The sequence below is a fragment of the Asterias amurensis genome, chromosome 5, assembly GCF_032118995.1.
Source record: "Asterias amurensis chromosome 5, ASM3211899v1".
NCBI lineage: Eukaryota > Metazoa > Echinodermata > Asteroidea > Forcipulatida > Asteriidae > Asterias > Asterias amurensis.
In genome coordinates, this window is record NC_092652.1 from 6,820,504 (window position 1) to 6,838,445 (window position 17,942).

Here is a 17,942-nt window from a genome sequence, read left to right on the forward strand (position 1 = left end):
TTAGGCATTTCATTGTTATTGAATATGATTGGAGAGACAACTTAAAAGTAGAATATAATTATTTGCATAAATAAGTTCCTCTTCTGTGACCACAATCAAGCAACAAGTACACCTTTTTGCAATCCTGTTATTTTATTTCCAAAAAGCAGCATCCATCTACTTGTGTATTAAGTAACATGTACATGTATAGACGGACATAAATTTACATATTATGCATATTCATCATTATATTCAAATAATTACAATTTATACGCGATAATTACAGTACAAAAATAATATATTACATGGAGGTTAAATGAATAAAATATTGACTTGTAAAAGTTAGTTATTTTTTGTCCAATCAAACACGAAATCATCTATTCCGACTAATATTGTAAAATGTGTATCCAACACGTTAATTACTTAAAATACCTGCAAATGTTAAGAAATTAAGTGGGTTAAAATAAATTAATCTGAAAACTTCCTTGGTATTGAAATGGCTCCGTTTTTTAAACACATCTGACATGTACATGTCAATGTATTCTCCTGTTGCTTAAAGACACTGGACACTATTGGTAATTGTCAAAGACCAGTCTTCCCACTTTGCGTATCTCAACATGTGCATTACAAATTACAAATCTGTGAAAATTTGAACTTAATTGGTAATCAACCTCTAACTCGTAACAAAGTAAGGTTTTATGCTAATAATTATTTTGAGTAACTACCAATAGTGTCCACTGCCTTGAATAAAAAAATGAGCCAAACTGTTTTCTTCATATATACAAGTTAAGGTGGGATTTTTAAAACTCTTGTGGTAGCTCAGTATTTTGGTGGAATAGCTAAATAAAATTTGATAAACAATTTGAAATAAAAACAAATTAATAATACTGCTTATTTCCTCGGCAAATCTTTGAATTTGCCACGCTCTGTAAATATGATTTTTACTTTTAGTTATTATTATTGTTAAGTCTAAAAAGATATCATACACCACCTAATTTGAAGAGTGACTCTCTTTCTGTGACAAAATGTTAACCTTTACAAGCGCATCTTGTTAAAATTTGATAAGAAAAATCAATATCTATGTTTTTCAAAATAGTTTAGCTGCGACTAGTGTAAAATTCATTTTGCGAAAAGCAATTATTCAATACATGCTAATCCTGCTAATTTAATATTTGTTAACTTTACCAGTAGCGATCAGGAAGACGCAAAACCTTTGTGCAAGTGTTTTAGTCACTAAAATTCATCACGTTGCCAAGTCTACCAGGGGTTTATCTATAGCATTGCATGGTACAGTATTGCCTTATAAAAACCACTCAGAGCTAACTTTATTAAAGGGACTGTAAATGTAGCATAGGGGTTAAAGGCAGGGTGCAGGACTGCTTGTGGTAATTACTTCGGCGAAGTGAACTAAAGAGCTGCTAATATTATAAAACATTGTTATACAAAAATTTGTTTATAAGAGAAAGAGGTAATTTTCATCCCAATATTTTAATCTGAGAAACAAACCTTTCTCAGGCATCTGAATGCATACACTTCTTTATCTTTTATTTTTGTTAATGCAACGTCTCTATGTCCAATTGAGCCCATATTATTTTATGCATGTTTGCATACACCAAGTGGGGCTACTCATCTTCGAAAATGACCGAAAGTAAAGCCTGCCTTTAAACTGTATGTGCATACCCTTTTTAACATGGCTGTGCATAAGTAAATCAATAAAGGCGCGAAAACCATAACGTAGGCCTACTTAAAAATGATAATGTATTATATTTTGGAATTATTAGTTTTCTTGAATATCGTAAGCAACGTGTTAAGCATAGAGTACAGCTTTAAAAAAAACTCTTCGTTTTTCTTTTTGATAAACCTGTATTGCTCTTTAAAGTGTCCATGTAGTCATAATCCTGTACGTATGAAGATACCACGGCAACCGGATGGGTGAGGGGGATTGCAGAGCCATATTCGACCCCAGGGGATAAGGAGCTTCCGGGAGGGGCAACCAAGCGATCAGAGTCATCCCACTCAAACGTACATAACCCTAACAAAATATCCCCGATATGCAAGGTCAAACTTTATGTATATACAGCACTGTGAATAAATATGCGAGTTGAATTAATTTAAAAACATTGAACTTTGCACAGTCCTTTGATTCAGAAAATATGGTAGAAATGTTAAAGGCACCGGACACTATTGGTTTTAACTCAAAATAATTGTCAGCATAAAACTTACTTGGTAACAAGCAACGGAGAGCTGTTGATAGTATAAAACATTGTGAGAAACGGCTCCCAGTAAAGTAGTTTTCGAAAAAGAAGTAATTTTCCACTAAAATATTTGAAGTTGATTTCGAGACCTCAAGCATCTGAAAGCACACAACTTCATGTGACGAGGGTATTTTTTATTCCACTTTAATATCTCGCTACTTCGACCACCAATTGAGCTCAAATTATCACAAGTTCTTTTTGGTGTGCATATATGTTGAGATACACCAAGTGAGAAGAAAGGTCTTGACAATTACCAAAGGTGTCCAGTGTGCCCTACCACAAAAAGGATTAACACATTAAAGTACAATTTTTTGTTTTATTGTCTAAGAGAAAACAATGTTCTAACGACGAAGTACTAGGCCGGTACATGATGTGTAAATTTTATGAAAATGCAAAGATCCCAACACTTCTATAAGTTAATGTGTTACACACTGCACACCATACATCTAATTCCTGAACTAAATCTCAACTCACAAACTCATGAGTTTATAATGTGCGCGTTATAAGTTTTGTTATTATTATTAATATGACTATTTCCACTTCGTGTGGAAATGAAGCCCGCTTACACTTCCAGGATATCGCATGTTTTAGAATTTACACATCACTACAAATAGAAATATGAAGGTTCAGTTATCAAGGCCTAGTTTTATAGCAGATAGCAGAGGAAGGCAATACGAATGTCACAACCAAATTCATCTCCTTGCATGTTTTTCATTTGTGTTTTGGGGTTTTTCAAATGCCGCTTCCTCAAATAAGACTCTATTTATGATTGAGGGAAATATTTCACAGAACAAATTGTAAGCTTTCAGATAAGAACTTTGATGTTTCCCCCCCTTCAAAACAAACAAATCCTATGAAGTAATCGTGTAAATTAACTGTCCAATATATTTCGAGTAGGGCCTATAGATGTATACTGCGGCAAAACTGCGGTTTATTTACGCTAATAGTGTTTATTCGCTACCGGGAAGATATGTATTATCTCAATGGAGTATATTAATATGTTATATAATCTATTTGTTGGAACTGATAACATTTTGAACCCAAAATGTGGATAATACAGATACGGGTTACCACACGATATCAACGTACATTTATCACTGTCAATGAACATTGTAGCAATTTATATAATGGACAAACTTCTTTAGTGCCTATAGCGTATTTTCTTTTTCTTTGTGAAGTGAGTTTTGGTTGAATTGAAAAAGAAAAGCTCTGGGTTTTCTGGTTCAATGACAAAGGGTTTAAGATCGTAGCATTGCATGTAAACTCCCAAAACAGGACCAACATTTACATAACACAAAATCCAATACCAGTCAACAAACTAAAGGGAACCGATAACAATAAAAAGGAAGCAGCAGCTCACACAATTAAAGAGCAGCATGACAGCTTTTTGAGGCCTGCATTATTGGTCATTACTCAAAATAATTGTAAACATAAAAACTTACTTGGCAACGAGCAATGGAGAGCTGTTGATAGTATAAAACTTTGTTAGAAACGGCTCCCTCTGAAGTAACATAGTTTTCGAGAAAGAAGTAATTTTCCACGAATTTGATTTATATACCTCAGAATTAGTTTTGATATCCCAAAATCAAGCATCTGAAAGCACACAACTTCGTGTGACAAGGATATTTTTCTTCCATTATTGTCTCGCAACTTCGACGACACAGGTTTGTTATTTTGTGCATAATGTTGAGATACACAAAGTGAGAAGACTGCTTTGGACAATATTACCAAAGCTGTCCATGTCTGTAAATATTGAATATCAGACATTACAACGTTTTAACATACATATAGAACCGCCTGTATGGGGTGTTAAAATTGACAACATGTGTGTTGTCTCATATGAAGAAAAAAAAATCTAATTAACATCATTAAATAAAACAAATTTAATTGATTTTGCCGAAATCAGTGTTATTTTAACACCTTAGGGTGTTTTTCTTAGCCGTATTTTTTTTTGCAGTTTAATTGTTAGAAATCTTTCGGTGGGAGATTCTGACCATTTAAAGGCTCCAATTAACAAAGAAGGTGGTTCAATACGTTATATCTCTTTAGCATTGCGGAGTTAATTTTTGGCTCAAAAAGTCACATTATGCGAGCTGTACAAGTATTAAAAATAAGTATGTTAATGTACACGGCTATATACAGGTATATTATAGCCACAGAGGTCCCTAAACTAAGGCTATAATAAGAGACTTAGGCCAGCCCTAGACTCGAACAATAAAAGACACCTTCACTTAACAAAGACTCATGTAAATCTCCAGAGCCCAATTTTAAAGAGCTGCTTAACCCCATCAGCAGCTAGCTAAGCACAACAAAATCTGATCAGAATGAGGTTACCATCAATCCGAATAAAATGTTCAAAAGGCAAATAATTTCAGCTCCATGAAATTGGGCCTCGATCGGGGGCACAGGTCATATTGATCTCAATTGGGGATGAAGTCCCCAATCTGAGTAGACCTTGTTATCCTACAAGGGCCACAAAAAGAGACGTTAGGCCAGGCCTAGACTTGAAGTGTTACAAGCACCTTGTTCACTATTGACAAACTGCAGCCAATTTTCAATTAAACAGGGCCCTGATCGGAGTCACTGGTCACCTTGATCCCAACTGGGAGATGGACACTGTTATCACACAAAGGCTATAATATAGGAGATTAGGCCAAGCCTTGACTCAAATAGTTAAAGGCACCCGTTAGGGGTCACTTGTCTTCTTGATGTCAAGTGGGAGATAAAATCCCAATCTGGGTATGGACGCGGTAATCACACTAACTACAGTATAAATGGAAATATTAGGCCACGGCTAGACTCAAACAATTTAAGGCCACTTAACTATTGACAAACTTCAATAAACTGGGCCCCGATCGGGGTCACTCGTCTTCTTGATCTCAACTAGGAGACAAAATCCCCGATCTGTGAAAGTCTGGTTACCTCAATTTGTTGTTTCTTTGTGCAGATTCAACTAGAAGACAGACTGTTTACGAGATGTAGGCGTATTTTCATACACAGGACATGTTTCCTCAAACTGCAGAGAGCTCGTGCTGTCCAGCCTCAAAGGAGGTGTATCATAAACGGGCCTGGTTCCAGCCTGATTGACAGAGGGAGAGGCGGGGCCCTCAACGCTTTCCTTGTGTGAGATTTGCTGACTGAGGGCGGGAGGTATGTCGTACAAAGGGGCTATACCATTTTCGCGAGGGGAAGTCGGCACTAAGTCGTAAACGGGAGCACTGAGTTTGCGCGATGATGATCCCGGAACTATGTCGTATAAGGGACGAACGACAGGGCTAGCCTTTATCTTTAAGTCAGGTGAGGTTGTTTGACCCTTTACTTTAGGTTTCTTGGGTAGATTTTGGTAGATCTCCCCTCCTGCTGGAATGGGTTGTCCAATTTCTACCGTATCGTATTCGTTGTCGCTCTTGGGTAGCTCATCAGAAGATTTAGTTTTGGCGGGAGAATCGTTCAGTCCTCGTGTCGAATGCTGCCGTTGAAGCTTGTCGTAGGTCTTCTTGTCCGGACTTGTGGGGTTGATCGCATCGTACGTATTCGGTCCGGTCGTCTTACCGACGTGTCTGTCCGGCTCGAAACCTTGAGCTTCGTGTCTCTCCAGCTTATCGTAGGCAAGGTTGCTACCGTTGACTCCTAGGGCAGCGTACCCGGCTGGTATCGACACGGCAAGGTTGTCCTCGGACCCGTGGTGCGGGGCACTTCTCTGTCGTTCCAGTTTGTCGTAAGGGGCGTCCTCACTACTTCCGGTCGGACCTATGATTACAGTGTTGTAGGCCTCGTCGTCTGGGTCTGTGGGCACGACACGATTTGTTCGATCAAGTTTGTTGTAGGGTATAGCAGGGGAACTACGCCCATTGCCGTAGGAAGTGGGTGCTTTAATTACAGTGTCCAGCACCGTCAAGTTTTGGTACGGGGCCTGCTCTGCCCTGTCGAGTCCATTCTGATCTAACTCGGTGTAGACCTGACCATTCTGCCCAAGACATACACTCGACTCCATTGTCTTGGCAGCAGCTGGGGACTCCATTTTGGCGCTCGCTCCTCCTTTATTCCCAACGGCTGTTTTCGTCTGTTCATTTATTCCGTTGCAACTTGCAACGAGGTCTTTGACGTCTTGATACGTGTTGATACGACCCGACGGCCGTTGGTTGTGTACGAAGGCAATGTCATAATCGCTCTGACCTTGATCTGTGACTGTTTCCTGTCCGGTTGAGCTGATGTTGTTCTGATGGTCAGGTATTTCTGTGTAGATGTCCGGAGTTGGGGCTGGTGGCATAATTGGATAGAATTTAACTTATTTTTTTATGAATTATAATAATTCAAAACACTAATAGGGTTGGGTAAAAGGAAATATACACGACGAGTACACGAGATGGAAAAATAGTCGCACGCAGTGTTCATTTTTTGGGTGATCAACCGTATACATTTACAATATAAAAAGGTTGCCCAAATTCATTGTGTGAGCATGCAGACGATAATAGTGAAAAAACAGGCACAGTTTTCAGCATGTACACATACTGTCCGTAACTTGGTAACAACCAATATAAACCACTAATAAAGTGCAAGTGGATGTTATCAGCTAGTGCATTTGAAAATGTTTTCAGGTAAGGCTACAGGTTTCTCGTTCATGAATTCATTTCATTGGGAAATATTTCACAGGGAAGACAAGATTCTGGAATTTCATAATCAGTAAACGTTCAGACTCAAAATAAACAACGATGTTCAAATGCTAAATAAGAACATACGACAAACATCAGCAACTTAATACATGAAACATGGAAACAAGACACAAGCACTTGGTTTATAACGGGAACACTGTATGAATACTTACTTTCTTTTTGTAAACTGTTTATCTTCTTATAAATTTCAATAAATGTTGTCATTTCCGCATTCCTGTTTAACTATTCAATATTAAGTTTCCATGAAGAGAATTGAACCCTTTGGCATTTTATATTAAAAAACATAATTGCAAAATTGCGGGCGAATTCCATACCTTGCGGTGGTGAGTTGGATGTCAATAACTCAAATAGAACCCCAGGCTCTGCATTCCGTCTGTAATAAAAACACAATATTCAGGTAAATAATTGTTTAAATCTATGTTAAGTTTCTAAAAATAAGAAGACACGAGACAACGAGGCTGAATCCGAAAAAGCCAATAAATGGTTTGAAATATTGTTTTGGTTGAAAGCACAAGTTACCACACAAATTTGAATTTCTCAGACTATCGAGACATTTGCTATGTCACATGATTAGGGGCAAGGTTTTGCAAAGTTATGCAAGTGACGGTGAACACCCATACAAAATTCTTAATGAGAGTGTATGGCACAATGGTTACCAGGGTTTGCTTCTTGGAAGTTGCTATAATGCAAAAGCTTACCTCGAACCATTTGACATAAAAACTGTCTCTTTATAGTTTGAAGGATTCAAATGTAAGTGGTAAGTGTAACCAGATGCATGTATTATTAAAATCTAACTAAAATCTATTGTCGGCTACGGCTTTTAAGAAAAAGCCAAGGACTTCAACGCACTGATCCAGCCTTAGCCGTAACTGCCAATATACCTTTATCATGCTGTCTCCATCTTGGTCATGTTCCTTGTATCGAACAACAATAATCAATGCAAATAGTCATTATGCAAATAGGAACCAGACTATGTTGTTCTTCCTGCCTCGGTTTGGTTACTTTGATATATCAATGGAAAAAATTCAAGATGGCTGCACCATGATAAAGGTCTATTCAGACTCAACTTGAAACTCACGAAGACAAGCAAAGAATAAATGCATTTTACAGTATTATGTGAAGGCCTATTTTTAGTAAGACAATTCCAAGTTATTCCAGCTGCTGTGTTCATCGGCAATTCATGGGTTGAATTACTACGATCGACCGGCTTGTATCAAGCCGCCAGATTTGCCACACCCAGGCCTAGCTGCTGGCAGTGTTTTTCTGGTATCAGGTGACTATTACACACATTTCTGGTGAGTTTGGGGAAGTGTCATAGGTAATAATAGTATATATGAATCGTTCGAAGACAACAAGGTGTGGTGATACCTTAAACCCACTACATACATTTCTTCAAAAAGACAAATCTGCGATGGCCCTTTAACATGGTAAATATATCTCATGATACCCTGACACTGTGCCAAATTCTATTCTTGAATCATCAAAGGGCACAACTCCTCTAAATAGTTCCAATTCTATATATCTTCCTAAAAATAAAATTATCTGTTGCAAACTGCTTACCAACCAAACGGACACATGGTATGAATGAAAACAAATAGTTAAAGTGCAGACGTTTCGACCCTAGCAGTCTTCCTCTATACCCTCGAGAAAGACTCTGCTAAAAAAAAAACCACCAGGCCATTTACTATCTTTTTTTGCATATTTTCGATTTCTTATCATCAAGAGTAGGATTAAGCCAGGTTCATTGCATGCGAATGTGAATGCGAATGCAAGTTTTTTTGCGTGACAGTCGGGTTCCCCTTCTAATTGCGACGAAGTATTTGACAGTTAACTTTGGCTTCTCACTCTCATTTTACTTTTGCTCAGTTGTCACCAAACGCTCGTTTATATTTATACTCTTTGTTTTAGTTGTCTATCCGTTCGTTCTTGTCCCCGTTTATTGTCTGTCCGTTCGTTCTTTTCCCCGTTTATTGTCTGTTCCCAGGCATCCCTACTTAAGCCTCGGCTTCCAGATGATGCCTCCGTATTCTATTTTTTCTTCTTATTTGTTATTCCTTAAAAAAACAAACGTTGTTTGTTCTCTGTTGTCATGAAGTATGGAAATAAATATCAGTTTGAATGAATGAAATGAATAATGCAACTGACGCATGCTTACTTCTCTCTGGAACGACGCCTCCTCCTTGTTATTAACAATAGCATCAATGTAACCAAGATGATCAGAGCGCCTACCACACCTCCTATTCCCCCGAGCATCCTTTTATCTCCAAAGAAAGATGGCTTCTCGTCTGAGGAGACGTCTTCGGGTAGAAACATCTCTGCGGGTGGACTTCCGCTCGACGTAACCGTTGATGAAGGAGATACCATCGACGACGATGATGACTCCGGTGAAAGCACATCGACGGGGTATGTGGGCGTGGTCGTGCTTGAATCGAGGGTGCTTTCAATGGTCAAAGCTGGTTCGGTGCTTGCCCTTTCTGTACGGGATATTATGAGATACTATTTTGATGTACAGGGTTAGGGTCAGTGTTTTTTAGTGTTATTGGTTAGGGGAAGGGTTAGGGTGAGGTTATGGGTAAACAAACTTCAATTTTAAATATTTAGCAATTCATAAAATACAACTGTGGTGTAGTATTATGAAGACTTAACAAGTCAAAATGACGTAGGCCTTAGAAACAACATTACAATGGAACTAACCTGTAGTTATTCGACTACATGAACCATCTTCTTGAGTTTCCCAACCATCACAGCAAACATATACTATGTTGTAGATTTCACGAGTTGCTGTCCTTGGCTCGATGCTGTACACGGTACTAAAAACAAAGAGTGATTATTTATTATAAAACATAGCAAAGGTACATACCCTTACAGGCAAGTTCCAAGTTATTAATATTTAACCAATATAGGGCGCCAAATCCACATAGGCCTACAACGCGCTTAATGCGCTTCACGTTGTCCTAATTATGTACAAATTAAGTAAGACAAACAATAATGCACATTTTACTTAATTCAAAGCTTAAAATCCACTTAACTTATAATATACATGTACTAGGTCTACAACGCGTTCATAGCACTTCAAAAACTACATACACACAGTATAAAATATTTATTAAAGACATATTTTTTATATTAAAACTATTTTTTAATTTTAATGTGTGTGTAGTTGCTGTGCACCTCTGAAAAACAGTGTTTCACTGAGAGGTTTCCTCAGGGTAAAGAAGAAATAAATAATGAAAATAAAAAACAAATGCAACTTCAAAAACAACTATAACATAATAATGAACATTGTCAATTCGAATAAGGAAAAGGAAAGGCTCTATGAAAACCAAATACAGAAAGAAAACAAAATAAATGTTTAGAAAGGAAACAAAAGTAAACAATTGATTGGAAAAAAATATGCCATAAAAATTATCGTTTAAGGGGCTGTGTCGTCATGCAAGGTAGACCCGTGACTGTACATGTTAATGTTGTGTGCAAGTCTCAGCAAATTTGAACTAGGACCCGTTAAAATGCGCGAGTTTGTTTCCTTCATGAACGCAATGTACGTATCTCCAAAATGGTCCCAAAACTGTTCGAAAATGCGCGAGACGGGGGAGGGCGCACGTACTGCATGCTTTCACCATGATGAGACAACACCTTTAATGTAAAACCATTGAAAGGTTCTACTCTTAAGTTTGCAAAGAATTTATGTTGAATATTGACTTCCTTTTTACATTTTAATTAATGTTAAAATTTAATCGGGGACACAGGATAATAATTTGGTTTTGCCCTCACATATTATGATAAACACAAACACTTTATTTTAATACTTAAATCCTTTTGAGTGGAGTCCTTAGGCCTAAATGATTGAGGGTAGATGCACTGTCAGGCAATAAGTATACGTACTTTTTTTAAACGTGCATTATACAACACACAGAACCTACGGTTTTATGTCCCATTCGAAGGATGAAGCAATGTTAAGTGTATTGCTTAAGGGCACAAGTGTCAAGAACGGGACTTGGACCCGCACCCTGCTGATCAGAAGCACCAGAGCATGAGTTCGGTGATCTTAAACGTTCGGCCAGGCCGGACAGGCCAGTTCTACTGACAGCGTAAGGGCAATTTAAAATTTTAAAATATGATAATTTGCGCCCAAACCAGAGCGATTGCTTAATTAATGCTTACCGATACACTGTGCATCTAAACAAATTAAATAGTCCACACTTAGTGGTGGTCATGTGAGATCTCGATATTTTATCTGTCGTTATGTACTTCACTGTTGTACTGTAAGAGAAAAACATAATACATTCATTCATTCTTTAAAGCCATTATACACTTTCGGTACAGAAAAGGAAAAAAAAAATTCACAAATTTACAAATAACTTACAGGGTTTACAAAATGTAATGGTTAAAGACTTCTCTTGAAATATTATTCCATGAAATGCTTTACTTTTCGAGAAAACATTAAAACAATATCAATTCTCGATAGCGAGAATTACGGATTTATTTTAAACACATGTCATGACACGGCGAAACGTGCGGAAACAAGAGTTGGTTTTCCCGTTTTTTTCTCCCGACTCCGATGACCGATTGAGCCTAAATTTTCACAGGTTTGTTATTTTATATATAAGTTGTGATACACGAAGTGTGGGACTTGAACAATACTGTTTACCGAAAGTGTATAATGGCTTTAATAGTTTATTCTTAAAAAAGAAAAAAAAAATCCCCAGGCGACCTAGGGTAGAAATACAGGACAATAAACAGAGATTACACAAATTCAAAAGAAGACAAAATAACACACTTACAAAAATGAGACACAAACAATTGGTTTATGAGAGACAATTAATTACCATAAATAAAACATTTTTTTTATGGAAAAAAGTGAAACAGTAGCCTGAATAAAAATATTGTAGGCGCAGCCTGGTGAAACCTCGAAGCCATCTTAAAAAAGTAAGGAACACAGAGATATTTATGAGAAAACAAGTAAGTTTGACAAGAGTTCATTGGTTATAATTGTTCACCGTGGTTGGAGGGGGGGGGGGGGGGGTTGAGGGGCGGCGCTAGAGTTGCAAATTAGCTTTGGGACGTAACGTAAGTAATGCGACGCAAAATATGTGATGTCACATCGTCTTCAACAAGTGTTGCAGTAAACATAATGACATGTACAAAGTCACAATATTACCATACACATGTACTAGTCCCGATGGAAACATTAATTCAAAAACAAGCCTTACCAGTTACAAATAATGAGAGTGAAAATCAAGGTTTGCAAAACATGTACATGTACCTGTCAGGTCAGGTTTGTAAACATATTTGCAAAGTGACTATATACTTGCAGAAAAGGGGTAAAACAGGGAAGAAACCAAATACAAACAGGTTTGTTTTAAACTTCCAAAAACAAGGATTACAAAAATATCCAATATTACGAAAAGAGGATTTGCAAAAACTAGTCACTTGCAAAACATACTTGCAAAGAAAAATGTTTTGCAAAACATACATGCATACAAAAATAAATATTTGTATACAAAGAACCACAACCCCTACACAAAAGGGTTATCAAAACACACACCAGGGCCCAATTTCATAGAGATGCTTAAGCACAAAATTTAGCTTACGCAAACAAATCATTGCTTAGTAAAATCAGATTACCGGCCAAGACTCCACTCAATTGTTATGCTAAGTAAACAACAGCTAAATACCAGTCACAAGTAATGTACAGGTGTATATAGCATGAATAATTTTTTGCCAGTAAAATGTGTAAAATAAGCGAGCTATTTTCGTGCTTAAGCAAATTTGTTGCTTAAGCAGCTCTATGAAATTGGCCCCAGTGCTTATCTGTGCCTGCATCATCTTGCAAATGCCAAAAAAACCGACGAAGTCGATGACATGCAACAATGGAAATTGCCCCAATGAAGTATGAACTTACAAGAATGAAAACAGCTTTTTCAATAAAATGGGTCCACCGACTGTGACGCATTGTGTGTTTATTGAAAACATAGATGACGTGAAGGAATTTGTTACCCGACTGTCAAAAAATCTATGCAGTATGTTTTATTTACTTTGTAAGTCAAATTTAAGAAAGTGGTAATAAAGAGTGGAACAGTGCAGCAGTAGCAGTAGTTTACTGCACTGTTTTTTGTTGTCGATTTTTTTTAAATATTTTTTTTTGGGGGTGGGGGTGGGACAGGGTACTAGCGTAGGCCTCCTTTTCAATTTCGAACCATTATATATAAGTCTTGTCAGACCTCCACAATATGTTTGTGCACTTGTTGCATTATCACATTATATTTCGAATCATAGAGCAAGGACACAGAGTTACATATTATTGCGTAGTACCTTTCATTCCTGTTAAAGGCAGTGTACACTATTGGTAATTGTCAAAGACTAGTATTCACAGTTGGTGTATCTCATCATATGCATAAAATAACTAACCTGTGAAAATTTGAGCTCAATCGGTCATCGAAGTTTCGAGATAATAATGAAAGAAAAAAACACCCTTGTCACACGAAGTTGTGTGCGTTCAGATGGTTGATTTCGAGACCTCAAGTTCTAAATCTGAGGTCTCGAAATCAAATTCGTGGAAAATGACTTCTTTCTCAAAAACTATGGCACTTCAGAAGGAGCCGTTTCTCACAATGTTTTATACCATCAACCTCTCCCCATTACTCGCCACCAAGAAAGGTTTTATGCTAAAAATTATTTGAGTAATTACCAATAGTGTCCACTGTCTTTAATTCTGAGAGTTCAGTGTCCTTCCTTCACCCCAGTAATGGCGCAACCAGCTGGGTAATGGACTCGAGACCCCCCCAAACCCCGCTTAGAATCCCCTCCCCGAAATATGAGATCTAAAAATGCACAAATGAATGGTTTTAAACATGAAAGGTGATACTCTTAAAGTTCATTTGGAGCAGGGGTGGGGTAAGTGGGGTGTGTGGGTAGGGGTGAGGGGGAAGTGAATTTGAAGGTCAGTTGGCTTTTGGGATAATAATAATACACAATTTGCTCTCAGTTGAAGTGCGTAGGAGTGTAGGGATTACACTCAACGTTGGCACTTGGCAGTGCCCTCAGTTCTAAAACAGGGCTGTGGTCCATGGAACTATATGGTGGTTTCCTTATAGGGTCATGCCATACAGGGGGCAATTTATAGACAACCAGTTCTGGGCAATCTCTAGGTAGGCATCAATGATTCATATGTCAATTTCTACTGAATTGGGAACAGTGTAAATACTATAGAATGAGTTCTACCAAAATGTATACGGAAGTCGTGTGTACCCGAGTGACAAGGCCTTCGTATCAATCTGTACCTTACTATTACATAATGTACACACACAGGGCTAGTGTTTAAGGTGCTGGACACTATTATTGGTATTTACTCCAAGGTTAGCATACAAACTTACTTGGTAACGGGCAATGTAGAGCTTTTGATAAAAAGTATAAAACATTGTGAGAAATGGCTCTCTCTGAAGTAACGTAGTTTTTTTTAGAAAGAGGTAATTTCTCACTCTATTATTAAAATACTTCAGGCCACAGAAGACTTTGTTAGGCATCTGAAAGCACACAAGTGTGTTTTGGGTTATTTATTTATTCTCCTGCAACTTCAATGACCAATTGAGTCAACATTTTCACTGACTTGTTGATCTCTGCATATGTTGGGATACACCAAGTCAGAATACTGACATTTGACAATTACCAAAGGCGCAGTGCCGATAACAGTAACAACCCAACAACCCAATGGTCTTCCTATGGCGGAAGGACATATTTTGTCGTCCTCCATGGTTTTCTACACCACTCGTCCTTGCTATATGCATAGACCTTGACTGTCCGCCATGATAACAACACGGAGGAGGGAACTCCTTCCTTCATGATAATACCTATATTTCTACCTCCATGATACCGATTGAAGTATAATCGTAACCCTTGATCCATTGGAGGATTATTGAGAAATGACTCACTTAGGGGAGGATCAATTGGGTTACGATTATTTATTGCAATCGGATTTATCATGGAAGAAAAGTATTATCATTGAATACACAAACACTTCTTCTTCTTTCGGGTACCATCTACTCTTCAAATGTATGGCCAGGAGTACAGGCATACTAACCGCACTGCACTAAAGACACTGGACTGACCAGTCTTCTCACTTGGTGTATCTCAACATATGCATAAAATAACAAACCTGTGGAAATTTGAACTCAATTGGTAGTCGAATTTTCAAGATCATAATGGAAGAAAAAACACCCTTGTTACACGAAGTTGTGTGCTTTCAGATGCTTGATTTCAGGACCTCAAAATCTAATTCTGGTGTCTCGAAACCAACAGCTTTCCATTGCTTGTTACCAAGTAAGTTTTTATGCTAAACATTAGTTTGAGTAATTATCAATAGTGAAACAAAACTCAAATGATATAACATTCACAGCATGAAATGTTGATAACTTACTTTACAGTGTTGGGGCATAGACCATCAACACCACCAGCAGTCTGAGCAGAAACACTGTCCAACACCATGACCAGCAGTATCAACACAGTTACCAAGTAAACTCCATGTATGCCGAACTGCTTCACCCTACACGTCCTATCCATGTTGCGATCTTCCCCCACCAACAGTGTCCCAGCCAGAGGAGTAAATGATATAAGGACACCGAGTCCTTGATTCTTTAAAGTCCCTAAAAAACGGCCCAATCCTTATCCACAAAGAAACTAATGTGTTGAAGAATTAGAGCGCCCCACGAACGCTGTGTACACAATCTGAAGCAAAAGAGGTACACCGTTTTTTTATGACCTCACGCAAGTTTAGAAAAATCCGCCCGTGGGAAAAAAGCAAAGTCCAGTTTACCGTATCCAAACAGCCGTTGAGACGATGTTTGTCATGTGACCCACTTCAGAGTGTAACATTGACAATCACTTAAAAAACAAGAGAGAGAAAAGCCCCTCAATGCAAAGTTCCCCTTTCCTAGTTACGAAAGAAAAGGGAGTGTTCCAAGGAACTCCGAGTCCAAGAAACAGACATGATGACGACGTCTGAGTCAGGGTTGCAGTTTATGCAACCACGAAGTGTCGAGAGCTAAACAAGAGTGCACTGTCCCCCCTAAAACTGTCAGACGAAATCATACGCTGTATTGCTCCCAGCAGTGGGAAAGCCTGTGTTGTCCTCGCGAAGCTCACCGTGGTATGGTACTCCTGAGTTATTTAGGTGACTGGTGTATCAGCTCTTTTTACTTCACCCACGAAACCGCAAAGTCCTCGCAGATTATGAAGGCAACAGGGTCTATTTTCCCGGGTTGTTGTACGCTGTTCTGCTGCTATTCAATCGATTTCCAACCCCCAAATGCTTGACGTGCAATGCATTGACCCGTGTGTGACAGAATTCACACAACAAAGTCGGTCGAGTTAATGCCTATTGTTGACTGAAACTCCCTGGGATAGAAACGGTCCGTTCTTGTCTCGAAGTTGAAGCTTACACGTTTTCACAACTTGTGGTTTATGTACGAGTTAAAGAACTCTTAGAAGTGTAGATGCGTGGGACCAAGCATAGCATAGAGCTAGGGTGGGATCGTGCGTTGCGAGTAACGGCACGTTGACCTTTAAGATTACACATGCGGAATATTGAAGGGCAACCCACTAAAAAGGCACACCGGACATTGCAGCATTGGCGTGGGTGAGACTAGAGACCTACAATCCCCATGCAACAGGTGGCACAAGGATTAGCAGTGTTTTATCGCGCACGGGGACTTGTTGCCAGTCTAGCGTGAGGATAACGCGACATTTAGGGCAGTATGACACACGTTGTCATCCCACGTAGAATAATATTCGGAGGTCACGGAGGGGTGGGCGGGAGAACAATATTTAGTCATAGGGTCTCTAGGGCCGCAATCTTCAGTCATGTCTTCTTAGCAGATTGTTTCAAATGTCTCAACTTAATGTACCATGGACGACAATAATTTTCCTTCATCGAAGCTTAGACCTTCGAGCAAGGATGCAGTATATGCTTTCACAAACAAACTTTTCAAAAACCACCCCATCGGAGCAGCAACTTACTAGCACATAAATAGTCAATACTTATTAATATTTTCTCTAACTGAATGTGTGTATCACTCTCCTAACAATTTAGACTGGAATTCGCTGTAATCGTAGAAACTATATGTTCAAATTCATCTGCTATGGTCCCCAGTTCAATCGACTAGATCTAAAACTGCAAGAGAGTATACCGTTATCGGAACTATTCATAAGCCAGAATAAGAAGACAAGCGAGATAAAAGTTAAACAAAATCAAAGCTAAACATGAAGCTAAAGTGTTACCCTAAACCATCGTGGTACGTTGAGCGCATCATACGGATTTTGCTTTTGCTTGAACCCTATTGTTGGCAAGTTTATTGTTCATTATCGATAAGCAAGATTGAGTGATGGTCAAGTCATGGTCAAGCTCATAGGAGACTATCCCTTTTCTCCGTGTGTCAAGGAAGCTGCACGAAAAGGCAAAGTCAGCCACCTGTCAATACTCATAATACATCTCCAATGTTGTCTGATCAATATTTCCGAGTGTCAGTTCGTAAGTTTGGCTTTTGTGGGATGATAACAGTAACGCCTGTCTCAGGTTATGTGTGTTTTCTTTCTGCATGATATTAGGGGTTTTCGGCGGTATCCCGAACGCTAAAACGTTTTGAAATGAAATGTTCAAAGTGTTGTTTTATTGTGCATTATTGTATTAAGAGAAAAACAATTGAACAGCTCAACAAACCAAAGTGTAGTTTGCCTACAGGCTACAGCTGAAAATTGAAGAACATTATGTATATGGGATTTTGAGTTATTGACCGCGATGCTTGTGTTAATTAACCAACTGATTGAGCATGTTTTTGTAAGCAATGGACATTAGCAAGCCCTGGGTCGAACGTCGAGGGACTGATGTGACTCAAACATTATTTCAGTTCTAGTCAGGATATTTTAATAGTCAGGAAATACAGCAAACGGCATAGCACTTCCGGAGAGAGACTGGAGTATATCAAAACGCAACACCACGGGTCAGGGATCCCAACCTTCTGCTTACCAAACTAAGCAGAACGGG

The 17,942-nt window shown here is 38.5% G+C and overlaps 1 protein-coding gene across 1 annotated transcript; it reads right to left on the reverse strand.

Annotated features, from left to right (window-relative positions):
• On the reverse strand, positions 1–16,481 carry LOC139937534 (uncharacterized). Its single transcript, XM_071932730.1, has 6 exons — positions 15,321–16,481; positions 11,069–11,167; positions 9,602–9,717; positions 9,063–9,381; positions 7,222–7,280; positions 1–6,494 (listed from the first exon to the last, which is right to left on the reverse strand). Exons 1-6 carry the CDS (start codon positions 15,461–15,463, stop codon positions 5,188–5,190), a joined length of 2,043 nt encoding a protein of 680 aa, XP_071788831.1. The 5' UTR covers positions 15,464–16,481; the 3' UTR covers positions 1–5,187.
• Between the last annotated feature and the right edge of the window lie 1,461 nt (positions 16,482–17,942).

Bases quoted from the DNA above. Each gene is read 5' to 3' on its own strand.
- LOC139937534 (XM_071932730.1), bottom strand. From the start codon at position 15,463: ATGGATAGGACGTGTAGGGTGAAGCAGTTCGGCATACATGGAGTTTAC. The intron at 11,168-15,320 runs GTAAGTTATCAA...TTTCTCTTACAG, and splicing joins CTATGCCCCAACACTGTAAA to TACAACAGTGAAGTACATAA. The intron at 9,718-11,068 runs GTAAGCATTAAT...CTTTGTTTTTAG, and splicing joins TTTAGATGCACAGTGTATCG to TACCGTGTACAGCATCGAGC.